The 21,495-nt window shown below is 45.5% G+C and overlaps 1 protein-coding gene across 3 annotated transcripts in view; it reads left to right on the top strand.

Annotated features, from left to right (window-relative positions):
* The window catches only part of PNPLA7 (patatin like phospholipase domain containing 7), a 420,389-nt gene that overhangs the window by 291,088 nt on the left and 107,806 nt on the right, over positions 1–21,495 (top strand). For all 3 annotated transcript variants that reach the window (XM_044993121.1, XM_044993122.1, XM_044993123.1), the window contains one exon: positions 791–909. In XM_044993121.1, coding sequence (XP_044849056.1) covers positions 791–909 — 119 coding nt within the window. The remainder of the gene's footprint in view (positions 1–790; positions 910–21,495) is intronic.

Raw genomic sequence — 21,495 nt, forward strand, 5'->3', positions numbered from 1 at the left:
AGCCATGCCTGTCTCTTTTACTCTTGCTAAGTATCACTTAAATATCTTTTCTTTGTTAATAAATGCATTCTTAGTTGTACTATAAATCAGCTCAGTGCTGTTATATTGAAGTCAGTGTGAGTCTTTAGCTAAGCTAGCGAACTGGTGTGCGCTGTCTCTCTTTGGAGACAGGGAACTTAACTTCTGAGAGTGTCTGGTGAGAGGGACAGCACGATCCAGGGAGATGTGTCTGGGGAACTCACGAATTGAGGAGTCACTGGTTGTTACCTGCAAGCAGGGGCGGCTCCAGGCAACTTGCCTGCAGAGAGTCCGCTGGTCCCGTGGCTTCGGAGGACCCTCCGCAGGCAAACCGCCGGAGGCAGCCTGCCTGCCGTGCTTGAGGCGGCAAAATCCCTAGAGCCACCCCTGCCTGCAAGACAGGGTTTAGACTGGTAGAGTCTTGAGGAGTTGGCTGGCAAGGCAGACAGGCTGGAGTGTCAAGGAGATGACACACATGCTAATCTCTGGCAAAGTTCATGCTCACACTTGCTAAGGCAGAACCACGGTGGCTTGTGGTTCTGAACTGCCATGAAGAGAGCATCTAGTGATAGCTAGATTAAAACCAGCATGAGGATCCTACCCATGCTACAGTTATACCTTCACTTGAATCTAGCTAGCACAGGTAACAATGGTAGTGATTTGGCTATTGTTACAGTGCTAGCTTTAATCTAGCTATGTCTACCTACTTCCTAATGGTGCATTGCACATGTGTGAAAACCATGCTCTAAATTGCCCTTTCTCTGCTCTGCAGATAGAAATGTATGAACGAGTATTTCAGAAACCACCAGACCGTCACTCTGACTTCTCTCGACTAGCCCGTGTTTTGACTGGAAATGCTGTGGCCCTAGTGCTCGGAGGTGGTGGAGCCAGGTAAGTCCCATATGGTTGTTCAGTGTACTCTGATAAGGCCTCTTACCAGATGTGATGCAACATTGTCATCAGGCTGTATTCTGAAATGATCATATGGTATGAGAGAGAGTCTGGAAAATCACACTTGTCCTGTGAACCCTGGGGCAGGTGGTGACTCGTACACTTCCGGCACATATGCGTGAAGTATCAGGCACTGGTCACTCTCGGAAGACAGGATACAGAGGGTTAGCTGGACCTTTAGTCTGTCCCAGTATGGACATTTTTATGTTCTTGTGAGTACCTATGGAGGGGAGACTCTGAGGAGATGCTGTCATCACCGGCTGTAAGTGTGGATTTACGCAGCAGAAACCACAAATGTTTTGGCTTGCTCCAAAGGGAGAATTCTCTCTTCCCTGGGGCTTACTGTTGGCATATGACAGAGGGAAGCACGGAGACTTTCTCTCCTTTTTTGGCTTGAGTGACATAGAATCATAGAATCTCAGGGTTGGAAGGGACCTTGGAAGGTCATCTAGTCCCACCCCCTGCTCAAAGCAGGACCAATCCCCAACTAAATCATCCCAGCCAGGGCTTTGTCAAGCCTGACCTTAAAAACCTCTAAGGAAGGAGATTCCACCACCTCCCTAGGTAACCCATTCCAGTGCTTCACCACCCTCCTAGTGAAAAAGTTTTTCCTAATATCCAACTGAAACCTCCCCCACTGCAACTTGAGACCATTGCTCCTTGTTCTGTCATCTGCTACCACTGAGAACAGTCTAGATCCATCCTCTTTGGAACCCCCTTTCAGGTAGTTGAAAGCAGCTATCAAATCCCCCCTCATTCTTCTCTTCTGCAGACATGTTAATCCCTGCATGGATCCTTATTTTTGGAAACAGCATTTCAAAACTCTCCAAAGCCATTAGTTAAAAATTCTGGCAGCAAGGAATGGCTCGTACCCTAATGGGAAATTATGTTGGTGTTTACAGTATTTAAAACCTCTGCCTCATGTTTGCTTGTGAGAAGTTTCCTATAGCAGAAAGGGCAGAACAGTGCAGACATATTCCAGTCTAGCCACTCAATCACCCACCTGGAGTTCTTTCCTTTAGAATTCTGGCCAGAGTCCCAGTGGGCTTTTAGAAATAGATCACCCCCTGCACTTTTCTTTGCAGTTTCTTCCAAAATAATTCTGTTCTTTCTGAGAACTTTCTCCTAAGGCAAACATTCTGCAAAGGAGAGTTGCAAGTTCCTGTGGTTCAAGAAGTCTGTGCCCCAACCCCGCACCCCAATCCCCTGCCCCAGCCAAGAGCCCCCCAAACCTGGAACCCCTTCCTGCACCCCAAACCCCTCATCCCTGGCCCCATCCCAGAACCTGCACCCCCAGCCCAGAGCCCTGGCCCCCTCCCCCACCCCAACTCCCTACCCCATCCCTGGCCCCATCCCAGAACCTGCACCCCCAGCCCAGAGCCCTGACCCCCTCCCCCACCCCAACTCCCTACCCCATCCCTGAGCCCCCTTCAACCTGGAGCCCCTCCTGTATCCCAATCCCCTGCCACAGCCCAGAGCCCCCTCTCACACCCTGAACCCCTCATTCCCAGTCCCACCCCTCAGCCCTCACCCCCGCACCCCAACCCTCTCCCCAGCCCTGAGTCCCTCCAACACCCCAAATCCCTCATCCCCAGCTCCGCTGGGTCACGGGCATCAACAATTTTCTTCAACTGGGTCCCCAGAAAAAAAGTTTGAAAACCACTGATCTAGTCTAACCCCCTGCCAAGATGCAGGATTTGTTGTATCTAAACCATCCAAGCAGATGGCTCTCCAGCCTCCTTTTGAAAACCTCCAATGAAGGAGCTTCCACTATCTCCCTAGGCAGTCTATACCATTGTCCTACTCTTCTGACAGGTAGGAATATTTTCCTGAGATTTAATCTAAATCTGCTATGCTGTAGTTTGAACCTATTGCCTCTTATTCTGCTTCTGTGGCAAGAGAGAACAACATTTCTCCATCTTTTTATGGCAGCCTTTCAAGTATTTGAAGACCGCTACCATGTCCCTCCTCAATCTCCTCTTTTCCAAACTAAAGATTGCCAGTTCCTTCAGCCTTTGCTCATATAGCTTACATTCCATCCCTCTGATCATCTTTGTTGCTCACCTCTGGACCTTAAAAACCTCTAAGGAAGGAGATTCCACCACCTCCCATTCCAGTACTTCACCACCCTCCTAGTGAAAAAGTTTTTCCTAATATCCAACCTAAACCTCCCCCACTGCAACTTGAGACCATTACTCCTTGTTCTGTCATCTGCTACCACTGAGAACAGTCTAGATCCATCCTCTTTGGAACCCCCTTTCAGGTAGTTGAAAGCAGCTATCAAATCCCCCCTCATTTTTCTCTTCTGCAGACTAAACAATCCCAGTTCCCTCAGCCTCTCCTCATAAGTCATGTGCTCCAGCCCCATATTCATTTTTGTTGCCCTCCACTGGACTCTTTCCAATTTTTCCACATCCTTCTTGTAGTGGGAGGCCCAAAACTGGACACAGTACTCCAGATGAGGCCTCACCAATGTCGAATAGAGGGGAATGATCACGTCCCTCGATCAGCTGGCAATGCCCCTACTTATAGAGCCCAAAAAGCAGTTAGCCTTCTTGGCAACAAGGGAACACCGTTGACTCATATCCAGGTTCTCGTCCACTGTAACCCCTAGGTCCTTTTCTGCAGAACTGCTGCCTAGCCATTCGGTCCCTAGTCTGTAATAGTGAATGGGATTCTTCCATCCTAAGTGCAGGACTCTGCACTTGTCCTTGTTGAACCTCATCAGGTTTCTTTTGGCCCAATCCTCTAATTTGTCTAGGTCTCTCTGTTTCCCATCTCTACCCTCCAGCGTATCTATCACTCCTCCCAGTTTAGTGTCATCTGCAAACTTGCTGAGAGTGCAGTCCACACCATCCTCCAGATCATTAATGAAGATATTGAACAAAACCGGCCCCAGGACTGACCCTTGGGGCACTCCGCTTGAAACCGGCTGCCAACTAGACATGGAGCCGTTGATCACTACCTGTTGATTGACTACCTGATGTGATTGCAGAGCCATTGGCCATTATCTTTGAAAATTTGTGGCGATCGGGGGAGGTCCTAGACGATTGGAAAAAGGCAAATATAGTGCCCATATTTTAAAAAGAGAAGAGAGAAAACCTGGGGAACTATAGACCTCACTTCAGTCCCTGGCAAAATCATGGAGCACATTCTCAAGGAATCCATTTTGAAGCACTTCAAGGAGAGGAAAGTGATCAGGAACAGTCAGCATGGATTCACCAAGGGCAAGTCATGCCTGACCAACCTGATTGCCTTCTATGATGAGATAACTGGCTCTGTAGATATGGGGAAAGCGGTGAATGTAATATATCTTGACTTTAGCAAAGCTTTTGATATGGTCTCCCACAGTATTTTTGCCAGCAAGTTAGATTATAAGGTGGATAGAAAGCTGGCTAGATCATCGGGCTCAACGGGTAGTGATCAATGGCTCCATGTCTAGTTGGCAGTTGGCAGATGACACTAAGCTGAGGGGAGAGGTAGATATGCTGGAGAGTAGGGACATAGGCTCCAACTCCATGGGTGCTCCGGGGCTGGCAGCTCCCTGTGTCCCCTCCCCCCGCTCCAGCTCACACTAGATGCCACAAGATGACCGCTTGATTTCAACAGTGGTCATGATGTGACGGGCATGGTGGTTGTATCTTTTGGGGCTGCCGAAGGAGGTACAGATGACAGTCAAGAACTGTCCTTTCGAAGGCTCCAAATTGTTTGCAGATAAGACCAATTCATCGCTTGATACTCTTGAAGACTTCAGGGCCATGCTACAGTTACTGGGAATCTATACCCTGTACAGAAAAGGCAATTTAGTCATAGCGGAAAAAGTCCAAATTTCAGAGGTGTAAACCATTAGGCCCTCAGTCCTCAACATCACAACTTTCCCCTCCGAAACACCAGTTTTGATACCTTGGTTGAGGCCCTGAGAGACCACTCCCTGCAACATCAGCTGCAACTTTCTCACCTCTCGCATCCCTTTGGATGCCACACTGCTCTGATCCAAAATTAGGAACACATAACAACCAACAGATGGGTTCTGGAGATTATCTCCAATGAGTATTCTATTCATTTCACACATACTCCCATACTCCCTCCCTGTCTCTCTTCAGGGACCCTTCTCATGAGAGACTGTTAAGACAGGAAATAGATCACTTCATATGCCTGGGAGCCATCGAATCCATACCTGTACATTTCAGAGGCAGGTTTTTTATTCCCGATACTTCCTTTTTCCCACGAAAATGGGAGGTTGGAGACCCATACTGGAACTCAGAGCACTAAACAAATACATGAAGGCTCAAAAATTCAAGATGGTCACACTAGCAGCCACTGCCATAAACTGTTCTTTGGAGCATTGTTCTTCCCACACACAGCCGCAGCCTGCCTTTGCTTTTCTACAGCTGCATTAGCAAAGCCATTAGAGACTCAATAGGAAGCCCATATGGTGATGAAATATTAATATACAGGCATCTTGGAAATGTTTTGAAATTCAGAGAGCAGTACTTTGGTTTTGGTAGGGATTATTTTACTGGTAATGGATGCAACAAAAGACAGATTTAAACAAAATCATGACAACAGGTCAAATTCATTCTTGATTTTAATGAAGTTAATTCAGGGATGAATTTGGCCCAATATATCTAGCTGTGCTGCCCTCCCCTTAGGCAGCCCAGGTGGGGAAAGTGACCTGGATGCAGGGAGCCCTGATGTCACTCCTCGCCCCTCTTTTTCCCCCCCCCCCACCTCCCCACAATCCTGTAGGGATGCATAGAAGAGCAGCATTCAAGGTGGGAACGAGCAGCAATGCCAGCTGCTTCATACATCTAGGTCAGTTTCCCCACGTGGGTGCAGGAGGAGGGGTCAAAGGTTAGGGGAGCAGGGAGTGGGGTGCGGGAGTGGGGTGCAGAGGTTACAGGCACAGAAGGGGGTGCAGGTGTTAGAGGCGGAGAAGGGGAGTGCAGGGGTTAGGGACAAAGAGGGGTGGGGAGCCTAATGAGCTTGGGGGGGCCAGGGGAAATGGGGAGGTTGCCATGCCCTCCGGGGCAAGAGGACCAAAATACAAGTATGCCCAGGATGCCATGTTCCCTAAGGCTGGCCCTGCGACTGCAAAGGCCACATGTGCTGTGTGTTCTTTGTTGCAGGGGAAGTGTGAGGCCAGAAGGAAGGTTTTGTGAATAGAAGGGCCCAGTGCTCTATGCCGTTCATTTCCGAATATACCTCAATTGAGTGTTCTCTCTACACGGGAAACTTTTCAATCTCTCCTCTAGGCTTCGGGTGATTTGTCACCCATCTGGGAATGGATACCTTGCTATTCCTACTGCCTTTTTTTTTAGTAGGTTAACCAGAACTAAACATGGCTTTCCAGGGAAGGAGGTACCAGGCAGTTATATAATGGCATTACAGTATTTTCAGGATTGTCGTCTGTCCTGTTGTTTGGACATCATCATATTTTGTTTTCTTTTCTGAGAGCTGTTGCACATGGAGCAGAGGGTTTCACTGGGATGGTTCCAGTGATGCCAAATCTTTCTGCTGAGTGCTTAGGGAAACTGAGGCACGGTTGTACACAATCTTAAAAATGAGGCTAACGATACTGCCCCCTTTGTAAAGTGCTTTGAGAGATACTTATGAAAGCCCTAGGTAAGAGCTACGTGGTATTTATTTATTTATTCAAATTATTCCTTCAGTGTGCATTACCTTGCATTTGTCAATGCTGAACTTCATCTGCCATTGCACTGTGCACTCACCTAAGTCGTACTGCAGTTCAGGAAAGCATCCCCATTCGGGAGAGCACTTTAAACATATGTCTAAACGCTGTCCTGAATCAGGGCCTTTGTTAGGTCCCTGTACAGTTCCTCATAGTTTCTCATGTTGATGAATATAAATAATTTTGCCATGTCATTGCTCACTCCCTTTTCTAGATTATTATAGGGGGATCTGATAGTTATCCTTATATTTAAATTGCCTAACACCTTCCATTATAAAAGATTTTTGCAACTTTGTCTTTGAGAAGCTCTCTTGTCTCCATTGTGTGCAGTGGGCCTTTGAAATTGGCGGGCCATAGCTCACAGGCTATGGAAGGGCTCTTCTTTGTCGTGTGGAATTCTGTGGAGCTTTGGCTGAGGTATAAATTGTTAAAAAATCTCTGTTTTTCTTCTCTCTTGCATTGCTCAGGAAAACTTTGGCAGGCTTTCAAAATAATAACTAACCACACGGATATTCTGAGACTGAGCTTGCAAAGCTGCTGCTGCAGCAGCACACGCTGTAATGTGAACTCGTAGGAACTGTTGGAGGAGGTGTAGGGTGAAGAGAGCTGGGCTAGGCTCCCTCCATTGGACTCAGCACATGGTCACAGTGATCCCCGTCCCCCTCAAGGGGCGCCACATAGGGCAGTATCACTAATCTCCTGGTGACAGGGTGCAAGAGAACTGGCCAGGCTCCCTCAACCACCCTCTAAATGCAGCAAATGGTCCCAGCGACCAATCTGCCCCAAACCTGTCCTGTCCTCTTGGTGCACCCCCACACGGGGCTGGAGCTCCCCCAATATCTGCATGGGGGGGAAGAGAGAGAGAGAGAGAATGGGGGACTCAACGCTCCTCACTCAGAGTACTCTCCAGGACCAGCTTCTGGACACAGCATCCATCCTTCTCCTGTAAGGTTACCCTGTAGCTCAAGTGGTAGCAGCTTGTGCTGCAATGTTGAAAGTTCAGAATTCAAACCCTGCTGATTATTCATGGTGGATTGTTACAGTTGCACACAACAGAATGTCATGTAACTTTTTCCTTTTAAAAAAATAAACTAGAAAATTACATACAAAAACCTTGGTTTACAAAAATATTGTTTAGGTGGCAAATTCAAACATTCAAAAGGAACAAATGTCAGATTTACAGTTTATGTATTATACTACAGTCTTTAATGACCCCATTACAGGCAATTTTTTTCCACAGTACCCCGACTCATAGAGTGCATGGAATGTGCAAGGGGGCCGAAATAAGGTTGCACAGGCAACTGTAAATCTTGTATTTCCTAACTTTTGAGTACTTGATTTTGCCACCTAAATAACTTTCTTTTAACATAATTTGTGTATGTATTTAAAAAAAATACAGTACACTGGTCCTAGTTCGGAATCTTGGGGTACCTCATTGTTAACCTTTTGCCATACTGAAAATGGTCTATTTCTGCTCTCTTCTTATCTTCAGACTCTTAGCCACTTTCTAATTCACGACAAAACTTTATATCTCACCATATAACCATAGGTGCCAACTTTATGGAAGAAAATTAGTGGATGCTTAGCATCTAGCGGCAGCCAACTCTCTCCCTCGCTCCTCAGTGCCTCCCATCTGCCAGCAGCCCTGCCGATCAACTCCCTCTCTTCGCTCCCAGCACCTCCTGCCCGTTGCGCTCAGTTGTTCCACGACATGCAGGAGGCACTGGGAGGGAGGAGGAGGAGCGGGAATGGGGCATGCTTGGCGGAGGGGGCAGAACAGGGTGAGAAGAGGCAGGGGTGAAGCTGGAGCAGGAAAAGGTAGGGTGGGGGTGGAGCAGGGGTGGGAAGAGGTGGGGTGGGGCCTGGGGCCAAGAGCGGGGGCTGAGCACCCCTGGAGCCCAGAGGAAGCAGATGCCTGTGCATATAACTATTTAGTTTTTTAATAACCCCTTGTGAAGATCTGATCGTGGGTTTTTCATGGTCCTTCTTAATTATCAGCCACTTCAGTTGTATTTGTTGTTCTGATGACACGCTGAAATGATTCTAGTAGAACAGAGGTATGCTTCTTCTTTTCAGAACCTATGCAGGTTTGTCCCTGTCACTGTGTTAATCTGGGTGTTTTAAATAACATTCTATTTTAAATGATCATTTCAATCAATTTACCTGGTACTGAAGTAGAGCAGGAGTTCTTAAGCTCATATCTAGCACCATTTTGTTGTTTTAATTTAAAGACCAGATTTGCTACACTCTAGCCCTTTGAGGCACTGGCTGATTCTAAGGCCATGTCTACACTACCAGTTGATTGGAGCTGCTGCAATTAATGCAGCGTGTGTCGATTTAGCAGGTCTAGGAATGACCCACCAAATCGATCGCAGAGCGCTCTGCAGTCTATAGGCACCGACTTCTCTGCCCATGGGTGCTCGACCCCCCTGCCCCTGGCCCCGTCTCTTCCTGCCCCTGCACCGCCCTTGCCCCACCCGCATTCCACCCCCTTCCCCAAATTTCCTGCCCCTGCCCTGCCTCTTCTCCGCCTCCTCCCCTGAGTGCGCCATGTCCCTGCTCCTCCCCTTCCCTCCTGGAAAGTCCTGAGCACCGCCAAACTGCTGTTAGGCAGCAGTGGGGCAGGAAGCGCAGGGAGGGAGGGGAAGGAGCGGGGATGCAGCATGCTGGGGGCGGGGGAGGAGGGGAGATGGGGGGAGCTTGGCTGCCAGTGGGTGCGGAGCACCCGCTAATTTTTCCCCATGGGTGCTCCAGCCCTGGTGCATCCACGGAGTCGGCACCTATGCTCCGGTCAACTCTGGTACTCCACTGGAATGAGAAGAGTAAAGTAAATCGACAGGAGAGTGTCTCCCATTGACGCAGCACAGTGTAGACACTGTGGTAAATCAACTTAAGCTACGTCGACTAAGCTATGCTACTCCAGTGAATAACGTAACTGGAGTAGCATAACTTAGGTCAACTTACTGCGGTAGTGTAGACAAGGCCTAATGAGAAATTGCATGCTTAATAGTAAGGGACTAAGGCTTGGTCTACACTAAATAGGTCGATATAAGGCAGCTTACGTTGACCTAATTATGTCAGTGTACACACTACATCCTTGTCCCACTGTTGTAAGTGCCATACTACACCGACTTAATAACTCCACCTCCACGAGAGACGTAGGGCTTGTCGGTGTAAATTAGGGCAACACAGTATCTGGAGCCCTGAAATTGACAAGAGAGCTGGGCAGCTAGAGCCCTCTGCTTCTGGTGGGGAACAGGGAGGCGAGAGGCCAGGGAGCTGTGTGGAGCTGAGAGTCCTGTCTCTCAGTCAGTGGAAGTGCTCCTGGTGAGGACGTGCACCACCAACAGAAGGAGGATAGTGTGGACATTAGCCTGCAGTGGCTGTAAGTCGACTTATTTCTGTAGTGTAGACGTGCTCTGAGATTCAGCGATCCTGAACGTTCTAATATTCTCAGTTACTTGTGATGGGAAATAAATTGGTTATGCATCCTAGGAATTGCTTTTTGAATCGCTCCTCTGGTTTTCCCTTTCCTTCTGTGCTATGGTTAAATGTCTTGTTCCTTTCAAGACTCTGCATCACTCCACCCCGCTGTCCTCCTCCTACCCAAGCCTTCTACTTAGCCAGGCTCTTTGCAACTTTCTCCCTTCCACTCTCATGTTCCCACTTATTTTTTAGCAGTCCCTTGCATCTGTCAGCCCCTCTCTTTCCCAGTGTGGATCACCCTACCTTCAAATACCTCCTGAAAGCACACTTTCCCCATGATGTCTTTTGCTACTAATCCTCTACACTAAGAAGTGTCTTTATTGGTGTACTTTAAACCAAAAATGTGCCCTGCTTTTCAACAAATCTCTCTTCAGATTGTGCAATGCATTTTTGGACTGCACTGTATTGTTTGTCTAGATTATAAATGCACAGTGCTGGGTCCCCCTCAGTATACATAATGTTATATACATATGGCTATATACACCTCTACCCCAATACAACACAGTCCTCGGGAGCCAAAAAATCTTACTGCGTTATAGGTGAAACCGCATTATATCGAACTTGCTTTGATCCGCCGGAGTGCGCAGCCCCGCCCCCCCCGGAGCGCTGCTTTACCGCGTTATATCCGAATTTGTGTTGTATCGGGTCACGTTATATGGGGTAGAGGTGTATCTAATGCCCCAAGCATGCTGCTGAAGTTTAATAGATAATATCCCCTTCATTAAACTTCTGTTCCAGACAGAGCATCCAATGAAAAATTCTCAAGTGATGGAGGAGCTGATGATATTGAAAATAGAATGCAAAACTTAGAGACTAGCTCTTTGAATTGTTCAAAAATACATGCAAATAAATATGACCATTTTGTGCACTGGCTCAGTAATTTAGCTTTGCGTAAAATTGCCACTGAAATTCTACTTGAGACCATTTTACATGTGTGAACTTACAGTATAGAACCTGAAGAGAATGAAGTCTCTCTGCCAATGGTGCATGTGCTGTTATGAATTGCTCTGTCTGCGGGAGTCTTTCCAGTGGCTAGAGCAGGGAACTGGGAGTCAGAAGCATTAGGCTCTATTTTTTACTCTTCCACTGACTGAGTGCAACCTTGAGCAAGTCACTAAAACATCTGCACCTCACTTTTCCTTTCTATAAAATGGGGAAGAAAACAGTCATCTGTGGGAAGTTGTGAGGATCAGCCTTTGCGAAGTGCCTTGAGATCCTTACATGAAAGGTGCTTTCTAAGTGCGAAGCACTGTCACAATGAATTATTTAATAGAGATACTGTTAGCTGGGATTTGAAATGTGAACGTTTTATGGCCCTAGCTCACTGGGTTGACATGAATGTATTCTGTGGAGTCTAGTTGAAAGCTGTGGTCAGGCCTCACTGTCACAGTAGTTAGCTTTGTATTCCTTTTTCTGAGTTTGACTGGCTTATGGGTTGTGCGATTGACTTTGTCTCCAAGATATTATCACTTCATTTCAAACCACTCATCCAAGATCCTGAGGTGGTATTTAGGAATGTCTGCTTCAGCTTTTGATAATAGGGTGAACAAGCTTTGGAAAGTAAGCACTTGCTACTTCTTAAGGTTATCAGGAAACTGTCAAATACTGAAGAAGCCTGAAAAACCCATTCTGTGAATTAAAGAATGAAACCTCCCTCTTCTAGTCTTACAATCTGTTAGTGGTATAGCAAATTGTGTGTGAGCATCAGTTGCAGCACATCCTGACTGGGGGATGTGTCAAAAGGGCATGGAAGAGGTTGAGTCCTCTAAGACCCATTAAATGAAGCTGAGAAGTAACAAGCATCATGGATCCCTCCCTTTCCCAAATCTCCATCCTTCTAAGGAAACCCATTATACTTCAAGTCAGAGCTCAGTCTGACCATTTTGGAAAGGTGGCAAGTTAGCACGCCCAAGGTTAATCTTGACTGACCTCTTCATTTATCAGCTTGAAATTCTGTCCAGTCTCCTACGTGACTAAATTACTACTACTCTGACAGATTGTTAGCCAAAAGGGCTCGTTCTCCCCGGAGCTTACCTAATTACACCAAGGAGGCACGGAGACAGGAAGACAAGTACCACACCCTTTATTTATCGGTCAGCTGAGCGGGTGTTCCTCTCGGCTAGTGCCAGAGAAAGAGACACACCTTACATGGCCAGATGGGCTTACCTTTATACCCCGAAACAAACAACTTAGCCTACGTTTGTCTACGTCATTTGGTTGACCTATAGACCCTGTACATGTATCTATTAGGGGATAATTGGGTACGCAGGATACATATATCATTTTGTGGGGGCTACAAGATACATCTGTTGAGGATACATTTGTCATTCTGAAGGGGACACAAGATACATCCGTTGACCCTTTGTACTAGATACTTTGGATGCATACATGTGAACGCAGCTGCATACACTTGGGGAGCCAACATATACTTGGGGAGCCAAACAAAACTGATAAGCGAAATAGCTGACTTAGGTAGATACACGGCCTTCAGTCTAATGAGTTCTGTAAGCTTTCCAACACAGTTTGGACAAGCATAACATAACTTTGGTTTACTCAGGCCTAATACGGAAAGGCTTCATTAGCACTATGATTTTCCAACAACTCCCCCCTTTGAGAATACTCACCAAACCTTTTGGCTGAGTTTTCTCACACTTTGAGGTCAACAAAAAAAAGCAATTAAGCTCTAGGGAGGGGTTAATAACGAGGGGTATTAAGTCCCACATGCATCCTTCCCATGGACCCAGCAGGATTCGGTATGTGGGAGCCCACACCCTAACCGGTCCAAATGCTTGGAAGGAGCACTGTAAATGTACACACTTCCACCCAGAAAGTGTCCAAGTATGTCTTCATGACCACAGATCAGATGGTACTCCTGATATGTCTGTAAGGGCAGTGGGTCAAGTCTGGTACTCAAGATTACTCCAAATGGCCATCAGCTGGTCATTCAGGAAATCCTGGATTTCTAAACATACTAGATCCCACTGCAATGCCTTCCCAGTCTTAGTGATATTTAACACCATTTCTGTCAGTAACTTCTGGGTCATAGAACTAAGGGTGGAAATGACATGTAACTCACCAGCTCCAGCCTGTACTTAAGATAGCTGAGCTTAAAAAAATAAGGCTAGTGGCCCTTTCTAGTCGGCCCAATTTCTTATTATGTTCTTGGCCTTTAAGAATATTCCAAATGGCTGTTACAGTGTTAGCCCCAGCCCACAGGGATCTGGTCAATTCCCTTTCCTTCTATAGGAAATAACCCAGGCTTTTTGTTGTGCTAATCTAATGGCAGCCCCTTGTGAGCAATCTGGGTATGTAAAAGTGATCTGAAAACTGGATAAAGGCAATGTCATTTAAAATCCAATTAGGGAGGGCAATACATACTAAAGGATTTATCCAAAACACAGGGCGCAGCCTGTAGAATAAACCCCAAAATTCAATTAATACCACATTTCCAAACAGGATCCCACAAGTTTCTTCCTGCCAGTGTAGAATTTTTGTTTCTTTACCAGGGTCAGTTCTCAATGTCCTTTTTAGTCAGGAATTCCTGGACTTTGGCAATGTCAGTGGAGTGAGCGTTCCTTCTCCTTTCCCAAAACAATTGTAGTTTAGCATTCTACAGGGGAGAGATTATCAGCACATCACCCTGTAATGGTTTTTGATTCTTCTAGAAAAATTCAAAGGCACAGTAGGTCTGTCAGCGGACAAGGGAGAGGTTAGCTAGCACGTCACCTTGTCCTTTTTCCCTGCTGTCCAGAAGGCACAGTGGAGCTAGAAGAAGGAATAGGCTAATCATATAGGAGAGTTCTCCTGATGTGGACGGGTCTTTTTGCAGTGAGAATCATGGGTCCAGGCAGTCAGTCTTTGGCACTTCACAGCGGTGTTGGTAATCAGCAGGACTCAATAAGGGCCTTTCCAGCGTGGAGCCAAAGCAATCTTTTGTTGGTGGACCTGTACATTGATCCGGTCTCCAGGTTCCATGGAGTGGCAGGGCTGCTAGGGTCTTCGGGTAGTGCGTCTTTACCTGTGTAAAAAGGAAACCTAACACATTGCATTAGTGTCTTTGCAGATTGTACAGCTGGTTGGGCATATTCAAGCCCCCCTTTTCTGGTTGTTAGCCAAGTGTCCTTGAACGAAGTCAGTGTATTTTTCTTTTTTTTTTTTTTTTTTTTTTGGACTGAGCTTGCTAGTTAAAGTTTTTCTCATTTAACTCGTTCTTTTTCCTTTTCCCCTTTTTGGCTTCCTTTTTTAACCTACAAAGGAAACTTTTACTTTTTACTTATACACCTTTTGTTAACAATGAACACATACACATTGCTGTTATACAGTACATTAGTCTTATTATTTAATGTATGCCACATATACCCTTCTACTAAAATAACCTTATTAGAGAGCTTTGGAACAACAAGCCAGGACAAGCACACCCACTTTGATGAGTTGATTCAATACAACCTCTAGTCCAATAGCTTCCCACCATCCCCAGCCCTCTGGCTAGAAATCTGAGGTAGCCAGAAGGATCCCATGTACAATATGGGGAGTGGGTTAACTTTTTATGTCCTTGCTTCCAAAGACTGTTAGTATGCAATTTGGCCAATGCAGTTTTTTCTCTTACTTAAGAAAATACATAAGACTTTAGTATATCACATTTTTCTGATGTATCCAAACACTTTGTATTTTAAGTTGAACAAAACAAATATCTGCATTTCAATTCAAGCCTTCTGCTTTATTTCAAACCAGACCATCCCATGAAAATATTAAACACAACAATTCTGACCACGAGACAGACACCACAAGACAGAACATAGAACACAAAACATAATTTTTACTCTGCCAGTAAATCATGGTATGTTGTATGCTGTTTAGCTGGCATTAGTTTTCTTTGATTATCTGAAAGACAAAAACAGAGGTCTACCCCTTCTGGGCAGTCAATTATTGCTTAAAATATACAAATACCCTTGTTGATTTTAGGCAAAACAGGGGAATTACCCCATATTTTCTTGTATATATGTTATAGGCAGCCTAGGTTTCAGTGGCTTTTACCGTATCAGTTAGATAATTTGCATTAATACAGATGCTTTCTGGTTTGCTTTTTACTTTTAACTCCTGCTTTTAAACACTGAAAGAAAACATCACCACTTATAGTGCCTTAGAGCCTAATAAATTTTCATTTACATAGCACTGTATACATTCTTCAGCTAATTCAACAAAATTGTTCATAGCCAAATGATTGCAATCTAATAATTTATTTGCCTGAATTTATTTACAAACATTTAAAAAAAAAAACACCAAGAACTTTTCTCTTTAGCATTTTTACAAAGTTCAACTACTATTCCCTCCAGCAACTACAGAGTTAACTTTTCACTCTCCTTCAAATCACTTGCTCTTTCCTTATATCACTTGCTTGGCTCCCAACAGCCACTTACCAATTCAAATCACCATTCCAAATATCCTCCTGAGTATTTGAAATCCCCATGCTTACACTCACTTACTTCTTCCTTCCACGAGACCCTCAAAAGTTTCCAACCTGTTCTCCAAGCTCTCTGTCTGTTGCCTGCCCGCCTGGGCCCGATCATTTTTTTTTTTTTTTTTTTTTTTTTTTTTTTTGCGCTGAACCGTTTCTTTCATGGGCTTCTGCCCCCACCCTTCTGGTTTTTTTTTCTAAAACATTTTATTCACAAGACGACCCGAGTCCTCCCTCGTGAGGCTTGCCACCTGGGCAAAACGCATGGCCCACTGGCGTTAACTATTTAATTGCCTCTTGTAGCAAACACACTGCTGTTACGGCATATGCTGAGCACGAATGGTTACATTTTAACAAGTCCCTGAAGGACTGGTACTTGCTTAGCCAGGGCTTCCTTTTCTAACTGGAAGTCCTGTCTCAAGGCCTGCAACTTGCCCTGGGCGCAGGTTTGAGTTGCTGCCTGGTTCATGATCTATGCTCTTAATTGCTTAATTCTAGTTATCAAATACACATTTTGTTCCTTTTCTCCAACTACTCTATTGCCCAGTCCTGCTATGACTGGGGGTAGATCCACCTGCCACCCTTCCTGGTCAACCAGGGTGGAGAGAGGAATGCTAAGCCCTTCTCCAGTTCTCAGACTTACTGCAGCTGAGAATGGGCACACCTTTAATTATGCAATCCTCAACATATAACACCAACAGAACCAAATAAAACAAACATAAAACAACAAGGGTAAAACAAATAGATGGTGTAAATTCTACAGGTTTCCCCCATTCTCTATTGCTCACCAAACTGTGACAAATTTCTGTTACCAATTATCCCTCATGTCAGGTGATCAAACTGACACTGCAGGACGTTGCAGGAGGATAGAGAAAATACACCATATAACCAAATTTTAAAGCTTCATTAAAAATAATAAAACAACAATGGAGAGTGTTGGGAATGCTCCCACATCACTCAAGAAAAATATAAATGCCCCATACTTACACATATCCAGACTGGCCACGTCTGTATATAACATTCAGAAAAGGGGAATAGGTGGACGGGAGATTATCCTGTATACAGCTTGTTCAGAATTTCCAACATGCTTCCGCTCTTGGGAGGGCTGTTCTTTTACACCCTGGAATCTCCTGCGGTGTCTCTTTCAGAGATTCCAGACCAGGTCAGCTACCTGTGGCTTCTCCAGTGTCACCAAGCCACACCAGCACCGGCATCCGTCACAAAGTCAGACTGTTGGATCTCACCAAACAGTTAAGCTTTGCAAATGTAATCTTAGTTCTGTAACTTGTACTGCCTTTGATTTGCCTGTCTCTATTTTTCCACAGCCAGCTGGGGCTGAAAGCAGTTGTTTTTTTTTTGTACTTAACATAGTTTATGCTGATTTTTGACCTTGAGCATAAAACAACTTTTTCTTCATCTCTCTGCCAAGCTGAATTTCAAATTAACCCATTCCTAGACAAATTGCTCACACTGTGTCAGAGGCTTTTCTTTGGTGATTAAAAGCTCCTCTGAGATATATGATCTTATCTAGATTAAAGGTACCTTTTAATGGGCATTGTTTAGATGGATCTTCACGCGTATAAAGATTCCAATTTTCTAAATACCTGCAGGTTTTAGAACCATAATGTACGTACATATAATATGCTGGGGTACCCTTAGGGGGTGAGGTGGAATGTTTAGACTGTCCCTTACCCACACGGAAAAGAAGGGGGGGGGAGAGAAGATGGGTTCACACGCTCCTAGACCCGATTACAGTTTTGGCTTCCAGCATACCAATAGAACAAGAAACAAAAGTACCCCTACCAAAAAGAAAAGCCAGCCCTGGGGCTGCTCTAAGTCCCAGTAATTGTTCAGCACGGCCCACGGACTCGTGGAGTTAATGGAATTATTCATTAGCCGTGTCTGAACCTAGGTACCTTAACCAGAAAGCTTTTACCCACACACCTTCCTATTTGTGGGTTCCTTTACCGTTAGGGGCCCAAGGTCCCAACCCTCACTCTTCGGGGGCGTTAATCCTCAAACCCAGGAGGTAACGCACTTACCACGCCCGGAGTGGCCGCGTCCGGCAGGTGGACTCCCCTCTTCTGGTACTGTCTTGCCTCCGTGTCATTTGGAGTTCTCTATGGAGGGGGCGCAGCCGTCCCGGTCGATTGCGGTGACTCGGAGCTCGAGCAAACCAATAGCTCAAGGTGGCCACTCTCCTGAGCCGTCCTCGGCCGCCGGTCAGCGCCCCCAACAGGGAGAGAAGTCCCGGCGTGGAGTCGCCATTTGTTAGCCAAAAGGGCTCGTTCTCCCCGGAGCTTACCTAATTACACCAAGGAGGCACGGAGACAGGAAGACAAGTACCACACCCTTTATTTATCGGTCAGCTGAGCGGGTGTTCCTCTCGGCTAGTGCCAGAGAAAGAGACACACCTTACATGGCCAGATGGGCTTACCTTTATACCCCGAAACAAACAACTTAGCCTACGTTTGTCTACGTCATTTGGTTGACCTATAGACCCTGTACATGTATCTATTAGGGGATAATTGGGTACGCAGGATACATATATCATTTTGTGGGGGCTACAAGATACATCTGTTGAGGATACATTTGTCATTCTGAAGGGGACACAAGATACATCCGTTGACCCTTTGTACTAGATACTTTGGATGCATACATGTGAACGCAGCTGCATACACTTGGGGAGCCAACATATACTTGGGGAGCCAAACAAAACTGATAAGCGAAATAGCTGACTTAGGTAGATACACGGCCTTCAGTCTAATGAGTTCTGTAAGCTTTCCAACACAGTTTGGACAAGCATAACATAACTTTGGTTTACTCAGGCCTAATACGGAAAGGCTTCATTAGCACTATGATTTTCCAACAAGATGAGGTTCAGTTCAGCGGAAGTTGCTTGCTGTGGTGGTGTTGTGAGTTACTGTATTTTATATATATTGCCCTCTGCCCCCCCTTCGTTGCCCAGATTGCTGCATCGACGGTCCCTTTGGGGTTTCATGTCTATTCATACTGTAATTAGAAAATGTGGTATCTAGTGGCAGAGTGTGAATGCACATGCACGGCTCTCTTATGAGCAGCTGAGCACCATGTGACTCCAGCCTGCTTATGCCGCTCTGATCTTTCAAGTCATTCTCTGTTGTGACTGTTTGTCAGGTGACTCAGGTCACTACAATGCACTTTATTTAGACCTCTGATAATCTCGCACCGCATTTGTGCCAATTAACCATAGCACAAAACTGACAATTTAGAGTTTAAAGAGACAAGATGGGTGGGGTAATAACTTCTGTTGGTGAGAGAGACAAGTTGGCCAGTAAAAGCTATTACTTCAGCCACCTTGTCTCTAGTATCCTGAGACTGACACAGCTACACTACACTGCATACAATTAGAGTTTAAATACATTTTAAAACATTCCTCTGAAAGAGCCATGGTATTGTGTGCATGTGTGACCGGATGGACTACCCTTTCTATTTAGACAAAGCTCTGGAGTTCTAAAACAATATAGTATGATTTTAATGTTAATTCATGTTAATCAAGACTCTTGCTTGGGAGCGAGAGAAGCCCTCAGACTATTAGTAAAGGTTTCAGACTTTATAAATGCAAATTATTATGATTATACATTTTCACAGTGTAGCAGCAGTTACCATTCCAGAGCACTTAGGAGACATAACTATGATTTCTTCAGGTAACTCAAGGACTCTGCCCCTTGAGTATTACCCGAATGTTGAGGCTCATTAACTTTATTTATGCACCAGATTCAGAGCTCTACCTCGAATGCAAGCTCCTTGACAGCCATCAGCACTGAGAGTTTTCCTGTCCAAATGAAGCTTGCCGCATTTGAATTCTAAATAACTGAGTAGGCTGTGTCAGAAGGTGGATCACTGTATGCACAGAACATCTTTTAAAACAATGATCCAGCCATCCCATTCAGCAATTTGTTGTTTGCAATTTGGCATCTTCAATTTGGGTTAATGATCTGACAGTTTTTGTAAAAGGCATTGATGTTGCTTGTTCTGTTCACCCTGGTGCAGCAGAATGGCAACCTGCCATCTGCCCAGCCGGGTCATCAGCTTCCATTTGACATGGTAGTGGAAGTTTGAAATGGCCTAGATAGCAAAGATTAACCTTTTGGAACCAATTTCAGGGTTTCCAGCTGCCACGAGCTCCTGCAGAACACATCAAGCAGCAGAACTCTGAGTCTTGTTAATTTAAAAAATAATTGATGGAAGTAGTTGATTTGGGCTATCCTTAGCTCCAGTCTCTATCCCACCAGACTCTCATTAAGCTCATATTGTGTAATGGTAATGCTTTGATATGCAAGTGAAATTAAATTAATCAGCAAATTGGGGGCTTTTCAGAGCAACACACATTCTTAAGGTTTCATATGCCTCTAGCAGCTGAAACAAAATGTCTGGTTTTGTACAAAGAAATACCCTGTGTGACTCAAGTTTGAGATGGCTCTTTGTAGGTAGCACTCTGTGTACAGTACAAGGGAACCCACAGAATTATCCTGCATGTGTGTTAGGGATGGAACAAATTCCCTGAACTGCAGCCTGTCTATACGCTAATCCACTTCTCTCTCCAGCTGATGATACAGCTTTTTGTAGATGCAAGTATTTAGGGTTCACAGTTAAAGTAAGTTCGCAAGATAGGGATCTATAAAACTTCTGAGGAAAGAGTAAATTGGAAAACTGATTAAGAATGCAAGTATTCTTGTTTTAAGTGTCTTGTTCCAGTATCTGCTTTGCACTGTCTTTTATTTAACTAGTAAAGAACTGATTGCTCTCGGACACCTCTGTGTGACAGATCTTTGTTACCAAGCTGCCTGGAGTGTCAGGTGATCAGGCTGACACCACAGGATTGTTTAGGGAGGAGATGACATAACACACCAAGTGTTTAAATTTTAAAGCTTTATTAAATAAAATACAGCAGTGTGTGCTGGGAACGCTCCCACGTCACTCAGGGGAAGAAGAAAGCATTAGAGCCCCAAGCCCTAACCCACTTTCATACGCACACGCGCACTACCCAGAACTGGCCAGGCCTGGGTGTAATGTAAGAAGAAGAGGGGGATGGGTGGACGGGAGTTCTTGCCCTGGGCCCAGGTCATCCAGGGAATCCGCTGTAATCTCCGAATTGCTCCAGTTCTCGGGAGGGTTTTTAAGTCCTGGGTTCCTTTGGGGGTGTTGTCGTCCAGGGCCCTCTGTGCCTGGTGCTCTTTGTATCAGTCCCAGTCCGCTTGCTGTGGCCTTCTTGGCTGCCCAAAACACACTGGCTTTGGAGAATTTGTTTTCCCTTCTTTTGGCCTTCACCGACGATGCCTCATTTGCTCTGTTTTCGCTGCTATCTTTGCAGCTTTGCTTAATTTAGTTCTTCTCTTTTCATGGCCGCTTGGGCACATACAAGCCCCTGTCTTTCTCGGCTGTCAGCCACATCTCGGCTGTGAGCAGTGTCCTTGGGTGGGGGCCAGCATCTTATCTTCGGACTGAGCTTGCTAGCTGCAGTGTTGAGTTAACCCGTTCTCTGTTTTCTTCTTTCTTCTCCCCCTTTCTTGGCCTTTTGTACTTCTGCAAAGGAATCTTCCATTCCCCACTCACATGTCTTTGACCCTCCCCAAAATGCTTTGCGATGCTTGCAACAGCGTTAGCAATATACAGTGCTGATCTGCCTTCCCAGGGGACTCCCTTGTGACATTCGCCCCCTTGACCCTGAATCAACATTTTGTTGGGAGGGGTCACCACTTTGGTTTCCACCCTCTTCCCTCCCCGGGATATGGTGGCAAGGGTTACTGTTGGTCTTTTACCTAAACAGTAACACAGCATGCACCAGATTGTTAGGACAACAACAATTGCATATACCAGCTAATAATGACTTTTGGCTTTATTCGTAACATAG

Source organism: Mauremys mutica, chromosome 18, assembly GCF_020497125.1.
Source record: "Mauremys mutica isolate MM-2020 ecotype Southern chromosome 18, ASM2049712v1, whole genome shotgun sequence".
Lineage (NCBI taxonomy): Eukaryota > Metazoa > Chordata > Testudines > Geoemydidae > Mauremys > Mauremys mutica.